Below are 7,365 nucleotides of genomic sequence, written 5' to 3' on the forward strand. Positions count from 1 at the left end.
CTGCAAAGGACAAAGTACCATAATCTCAGCTGAGTACAGAGTGCTGTAACCTCATTCCCCTGCTACGCAGGACCCCATCCACAAGGGGCACAGCACCCAACAACCCCAGTGCTGCAAAGGAGGCTGGCAGCCACACCAGCACCCCAACTCCCTCCAGGAAGGCTGCTCCCAGTGGGGTGAACCCAGGTTTGCAGGCAGGCTTTGGAAGGTTATCTTAAATCAAAAGCTCAGATCACTGGTGGCCTTTAAAAGCACTGGCAAGCAGGTGTTTATAAAGTACATATTTAAGAGATGACATCCTATTATAAGCTGAAGAGGGCAAGCTGTGATCTTACAAGAGTAGCTGAACACAGCAACAAAAAGAAGGCAGCACCAGGCTGGGCCCTGCTAGGTCCCACAATACAGCACCCATCAGGCTGGGGCCTGGGAACCTCAGCACAGCTGGAAACCCCAAAACCTGTTCTCATTTGATGAGCAGCAGCCACACACACCTCTCTGATCCATCACCCACAGAAAGTCAGGAAGATGCCAGTGCTTTGGCCAACAGTGAGTGCTCCCATGCAGGCAGGAGAGGGGCAGATGTGCTGGGGATCCTGCAGCCCACAGGTAGGCAGGAAGATCTGGGAAACCCCAAAATGGGGAATCAGTAAGAAGGAAAGGGACTCCTAGAGCAAGCACCCCATGCAACAGAGGGCTGCCCAGAGCAGGGCAGCACACCCAGGTTCTTAAATACACACCCACCAGATAAAACTGTGCACAAGCCAGGACTTTCTGCAATGTAAAGGCAGGCAGGTGTCAAGACAGCACACCCATTAGTCCTGCATTCCCAGAAGGTCACAGGCTGCAGCTAAACTTAGCTGTGAGCAACAACAGTGGGATGCTGCCAGGGCTCTGTACTCCCCTGGGACAGGGAGGGGGAGGTGCTCCAGCCCTCGCAGGACACTCTGCATCCCAGCACTACTAAACCCCTCCTCTGATACCAAAAAGGCCATTCCCAGCACAAGGGAATGCAGTTGGGACAGTGCTGCTCATGCATCCCCAGCACCACAGCTCCTGCACAGGCTGCACAGCTGGCACACACCTTGAAGCTGCAGTTACTTGAAAAACAGGCTGTTCAGACAGCAGAGAGCAGCACAATCCATCCCACAGAGGAAACACAACCAAATCAGCCGCTCGCATGTGTTTCACTGTATGCAAAACAACAGGAACTGCCACAGCCCCTGAAGCTCCCATGTGCCCCTGCAGATTTCAGGATGCCTTCAGAGCTGGGTTCCTATACAGCAAGATGTCTGCTGCAGGCAGCACGGCCGAGAAGGGCAGAGCCTGGAGCTGAAGCACTGCAGGGGCTCCCCCAGCCCTGCTCACACCAAGCCTTGCGAGCACAGAGGGGAAGGAAGGAGCACATCAAGCTCCCTCAGCACAGCCTAAACCTTCTCATACAGCCTTCCAGCTCAGGCTTTCACCTGAAGGCGTGACAGAGCACAAGACACTTCTTCAGAGCTCCTATAAGCGACACCACAAGGCAGCGGCAGCTCCGGATGGAACAGCACATAACTGGCACAGAGGTGCCATGAGCCCTATTTATAGCACACACCAGCTCGGGCTCACCGCGATTACCATCGCATCCACGGCCACTCTCATGCCAGCATCTACCTGGCAGGTTCTGCCGTGCTCTTGGCAGCCAGCTCCTTCCCACGGGTGCCTGGATCGCTTTCACCTCACAGCACAGCACAGCCCAGGCCCCACGCGGCCCTGCAGCTCCATCCGCCAAGCAGCGGCCTGGGCCGGCGGAGGCAGCCAGCCCCACACCACAGGAGCCCAGCACTCAAGGCTGCCCTAAGCCTTTAAGACTGGTTTAGCCCGAGCCAGGCATGGATCTTTTTGGCTGGAAGAGTAATTCACCCACGCTCCAGCCAGCACAGCACATGACTGTCATGAGCACACGGGCTCCTCCAGTCACAGGAATCACTCACAGGATGCTCCTCTAAGCAATCCCCATCAGCTCAACTCGCTGAAGCCACCAGCCGGTCCCCAGCAGGCACAGCACAGCTCACCCCAAACAGCCACCACACACTCTGCCCTCCGGCTACGCAGGCAACCCACCCTTAACTTAAACACTGATAGAAATACTGGGGTTTGTCATCACCTCCAGCCACACTGCACAGCCTGCAGCTCATCCTTAGGTTTTGAGTCATACTGAGCTCTCACAGCACCCAGTGAGCTTTACGGCATCATCTAACAGCTTTGATTTGCCTGAAATGTTAAAAAAAAAAAAAAAGCTACTGCATTTTAGTAACAAAAAACCCAGCTAGTAGTCAGTAAACAGAAACTACTTGGTAGCACAAGAAAGGCCACTGATAGTAACAGCTATTAAACAGAACGCTGGGGATATTGCTGAGCTGTTGGGAACATAGGTTTAGATCTTCCATCAGGCCCAAGCAGCTGAGCTGGGCCAAAGATCACTATGGCTGGGCTCATTCCTCTTCTATGGCTGCTCAGGTGGCATCCTTCCATAAAAGGCTTTTGAACAAGACAACCTCTCGAGTGCCAATGCATAGTGAAATACCTTGGGCTGAAGCTGGAGAACCTCAAAGTTTGACGCCAGAGGGTTTACACGAGCTCTGCATGTCACAGCACTTCGCCCTGACTCACTGCAAACCCTCATTAAGGCAGGCCAGTTTTAAAAGACTTCTATCAAAGGAAGGCTTCAAATGGGAGAGAAAAAGCACACGCTAGGCAGCCAGTCCAAAGGGAAAGCTTCCCTCCCCTTTGCAAAAGAAAATATATAAAGTAAATGAACAGTTATGACATTTACAGTTCTGTTTTGGAAGAGCAGCAACATGTAAGATGCGTTTGGAAATCATATTCACAGCTGCCAGGCAGCCAGCTACAGTTTGCCCTATTAGGAAACAAAGCAACCATACTTGCTGTAATTAAGACTGATGAGACCAAGTAATGACTGCAAGTATCACATCTGCTAGCCTGTGAAGTCTTGACAAACCTGCAGGAACAGGTAGCCTACAGCAAGCCCTCATCCTGCATAGCAATGGCAGAGCAGTTATGTCTTTTTTATGCAATCCAGGCTGCATCAAATAGGAACAGATCCTGGAGAAGACCACAGTCCTTTCCCTCTCCCAGATCCTATGCGCTGCTGCTGTGGTCTCTTCTTTGAAGATGCCTGGATCAGGAAGATTTTAAAGACTCCTACTTACGTAACCCAGCAAATCGCTGTGCTTTTTAAAGCCCCAGATTGGCAGGATTCCGGAGGAGAGACAGAGGCTCACATTTATAAAGCACCGCAAATGCTGCAAAATATTTCTGGGGCAATCCCTTTACAAAGGTAACCTCACAATGCTCTTTTTCAGGGCAGAAGGGGTTTCTCCCACGTGTAGCACTCAGGCCCTGAAGATCCCTGCCTGTCTCCTCACATCCATCCCTCCCACTTGGGATTTTACTGCACCAGGCACACATTCCTATCACCCTTGCTGTCTCAGGTGCTTTTAAAGCCTTTTCCAGTGGCAGGGCTCGCTCAGCTGCCATGGACAGGCAGCATCCAGCGCACAATCCAAGCATCCCTTAGAGGTCCTCACCCTGAGCTGCAGGCTTATACTTATTGCTGGGGAGACAGAGCTTCTAGCAGCTGCAAGCTGGGGAGAGCAAGAACAGCTCACAGCTTCAAATCAGGACATTTTCTGGCCAGAGAAAAGATCAAATAGAGATTGTTATGAACTAATGAGACACCACTTCCACTGGCTTTAAGCACATTTATAGAATTAAGCACAGGGGTGTAATTCCAGTGAGCGCCCCTAGCCAGGGTTTTAACCTGGCTGTGCATGGCATACGTGACGACCCAGCATTTGCAGGGACTCTGCACCAAAACAATACTCAATTGAGGTCCTGCTCAGCTGAAGCATTTGTTCCCAGGGTGATGCGAGGTCAGCAGCATGTAAAGTTTGCCCAAGGACAGCAGCCCACGCAGATGAGCTCAAGGTTCCTTCACCAGCCACAGCACAGCCTGCTCAGCACCCCTCCTCTGCCCAAGGATGGCCAGCAGAGCCTCAGACATGCTGCAGTCTGCCAGCCTGGCGAGCAGACAAGCAGATGCCAGAAGGCATGGCTTCGTGCTCCTTCGTGCAGAGGTGCCAGTGGCTGCTGCCTTCACCTTTTGCTCAGCGCTGGATCCCACGGCAGCGCAAGCCCCAGCCTGCAGTGCAGGATCTGAGGTGTGCAGCAGCCCACTCAGCAGCACCAGCGTTCACCTCAGCAGGGCTATGGGCTCTGCTGGAGCATCACTCACTACAAACAGCGGCTGAGGACAGAGATCTGTAGGGATCTGAAGATAATCTCCTACACAGCAGCCACCACACCTGGTTTGTGGGCTGTGGAGGTTGCACTGCTGTGCATTGACCCCATCCAGGCAGCTCCTCACCGCCTGCAGCCATCAGCACTGCCCTCCTGCCTGCAGGGAGCTGATGCAACAGGACTCTGAGGTTGTTTGTCAGAAGCACAAAGCAGGGCAGGAAGGAAAAACAAAATAAACAAGAAAGCAGGTACCAATTTCTCCCCCCAAAACAGGTCCATTACAAGCAGCCATTCCAGGCTGCTGTCTCCAGGTATTACCACCAGTGATCTCAGCCTGTCTGAGCAAGGACCAGGAGCCTTACTAGTATGAGAAAGCACGAAGCAAGCTTAAGCAAGCAACCAGAGGGATCAAGGGAAAAAAATCCTGGCTGATTTTTATTTATTTATTTTTTACATTACATGCTGGCAATGACCGCAACTCAAGCAGAGTTCTTCCAGATCCCTCTGACCCACAGCTCTAGAATGGTAGCAATAAAGGCCCTGTGGCACAGCTCCCGCTGGACTCCCCCTGCACAGCACAGCCCCCAGCCCACCTGCAGCCACCCAACCGCATCCCAGGAGGGCCGTGGCTCTCAGCATCCCCTCATGCAGGTTTCAGTCTCAGGTCCCCAGGCGCAGACCACACTTCGATAGGAGCAGGGATGTTTCTCTCCACACAGCAACCTCAGCACTGCAGTACTCACGAATGCCTCAGAGACAATCTGTGCCTTGCCAAGAAATCCTCAGAATGAGAAAAATGTGGTACCAAGTAGCACCAGCATTTTTTCATTAGACATCGATACGCACAGCCAAGGACGCAGCCACTCCAGGTTTCACTGTGTGGGGCTGCAGAACCTCAGAGCCCCACAGCTGTTTCGGTCTAAACAACCACCCCTGTCTTCCCTGAGGGCAGCAGCTCCTCGCCTTTGTTCTCAGCCACATCCATCCCATCCCTCTTTAAAACCTCCCAAGCACAGAGGAGGCGGCTGCAGCTATGTGGATGGAGATTACCTGACACCACCTGCAGGACTGTGGTTTTGAGAACCAACTACAGCCCCACACGAACTTTCTTTGGCTGCAGCACAATTACACAGCAGCAGCTTGAAGGGAGCATTTCAAAAATGAGTCATTCAGACAATAATGGCAAGAGGCTCCTGCTTTCTTCATCAGAAAGGTTGCTATTATGGGCTTATTCCACCAAAGGAAATGGGAGAAGTCATAAAACTACAACATTAACACTGAAGTGCTTAGACAGAACTTGCCTCCCTTAGGCTACGTGCAACTTTTCAACTCCTCATGAAGGATCTGTGGAATGGAATCACGCAAGCCTCCAGCCCCATACAAGTCTCTGGGTATTTTCCACCTTAGCTGCCAGACAAATCAAGGCAAGTGTGAGAACAGATGCACCATTGGCACCTTTCGATTAGGAACCACCTCCTGGTGGGCACACAGCAGATAATGCTCTCACACCTCTGCCTGGAGGGCAGAACAGGATACAGCCACAGCTGTGACACTGTAGGGAAGCTGACAGCATGCCTTCACCATGCCTGTGTGTAGCTGGAAGATTCACCAGGCAGGGACAAGCTGAAGATGGAGAAGGCTCCTTTGAGGCCAGGATGTGGGGCTCTGAGGAGTTCCTGAGTCCCAGCAGCACTCCACAGTGGCATTTTTCAGCCCTGCTCTTCTCCATGGCCAGAAGAGTCTGGAGCAGAGGCATCCAAGGGACAGCACACACCAAGTTACCTCACTTAGCATGAGAAAGGAATGCCTGTGCACCACAAAATGGCTTCAGGCATACAGAAAAGCAAGAAAACAAACACCATGAAATGTGAAGATGCCTTGGAATGGATCTAAAAGGCTCCCCTGACACTGAAGCCCAAGAACACCGAGTAAGCCCAGTGTACCTATGGGGCAGGTGGGTGCCCCACAGATGTACTGTGCCTATTCCCAGCACAGTTACAGGACTGCGAGCACCTCAGCCTTTCCCAACACACTGCCCACCACCAGATGGCCATAGAAAGCCCCCCCCCTCCCTGAGCCCACAAAACGTGCTGGGGGCAGACACATTCCTACACGCTGACAAGGGCTGCCATGTTGCCCCAAGCAGCAGCAGGCCACGGTGGTCTTTCTATCTGGGTATCACCCAGCCCGGCTCGCTGCAGCAGGGCAGCCCCACACCTCGAGTTGTATTAGGCTGCTCGGCGAGAGCTTGGGCCCCCAGCCCCCCGCTGCCTCCTGCAATCCCAGGCCTAGGGAGGGCAGAGGGCTGCAACCTCCAGTCACGGCTACCAGGACCCGGGGTCCGGCCTCACTGCCTGAGGGGGGAACCACGCGTGGGTCCCGGGCTGAGCACGGCTCCGCAGCCGAGCGGACAGGATTGGCCTCACGCTCCCCACGCGGCCCCCGGGGCCTCAGCTCCCGCGGGAGCTTTTTCTTATCAGCCATCCAGAACTCGGTTAATCGCCTCGCATCCATCCCCGCTATCTGGAACGTGCAAGGCGGAGCGGATTTACCCTCCCCGTTCAGCGGCCAAAAAAACACGACCGGAGCATCGCCCACCCCGAGGCCGCCCCATCGAGCGGATGCAGCCACAGCACAGGAGGGTCCGGAACGCTCCGCTCAGCGCCCACCTTTGTTTCGGACAGGGGGGCTTCGGCTACAGCACCGACGGCGCGGACTCCCGCTGCCCTCCCCGCCCCAGGAGCGCCTCGCGGGGCGCTGGAGGTCACCACCGCCTCCCGCCGCTCTTCCACGTGGGGAGAAAAGCAGAACGCGGGCCCGACCGCGACAAAAAAAAAAGAAAACACAAGGCCTGAATTACTACGATAGGAAAGGTGACGAAACACAAAGGCAGGCAACTCCGACGGCACAGCGAGCCGGGAGCGGACCCGCCGAGCGGCGTCGGACCACGACCCGGCGCTGTACGCGTGCGGCCCCGAACACGCGGCCGAGGTCCCAGCAGCTCCGAGGTCCCAGCAGCTCCCGAGGCCGCGCGCCGAGGGCATCGCAAAGCGGCCGGGGAGC

At 54.4% G+C, this 7,365-nt stretch overlaps 1 protein-coding gene across 1 annotated transcript in view; it reads left to right on the top strand.

The window, feature by feature from the left end:
• Positions 1-4,113: 4,113 nt before the first annotated feature.
• LOC116217479 (zinc finger CCCH domain-containing protein 18-like) overlaps positions 4,114-7,365 on the top strand; it is an 18,058-nt gene continuing 14,806 nt past the window's right edge. The window contains exons 1-2 of the mRNA XM_031557012.1: positions 4,114-4,192; positions 6,426-7,363. Coding sequence (XP_031412872.1) covers positions 4,114-4,192; positions 6,426-7,363 — 1,017 coding nt within the window. The remainder of the gene's footprint in view (positions 4,193-6,425; positions 7,364-7,365) is intronic.

The sequence above is a fragment of the Meleagris gallopavo genome, chromosome 28, assembly GCF_000146605.3.
Source record: "Meleagris gallopavo isolate NT-WF06-2002-E0010 breed Aviagen turkey brand Nicholas breeding stock chromosome 28, Turkey_5.1, whole genome shotgun sequence".
Lineage (NCBI taxonomy): Eukaryota > Metazoa > Chordata > Aves > Galliformes > Phasianidae > Meleagris > Meleagris gallopavo.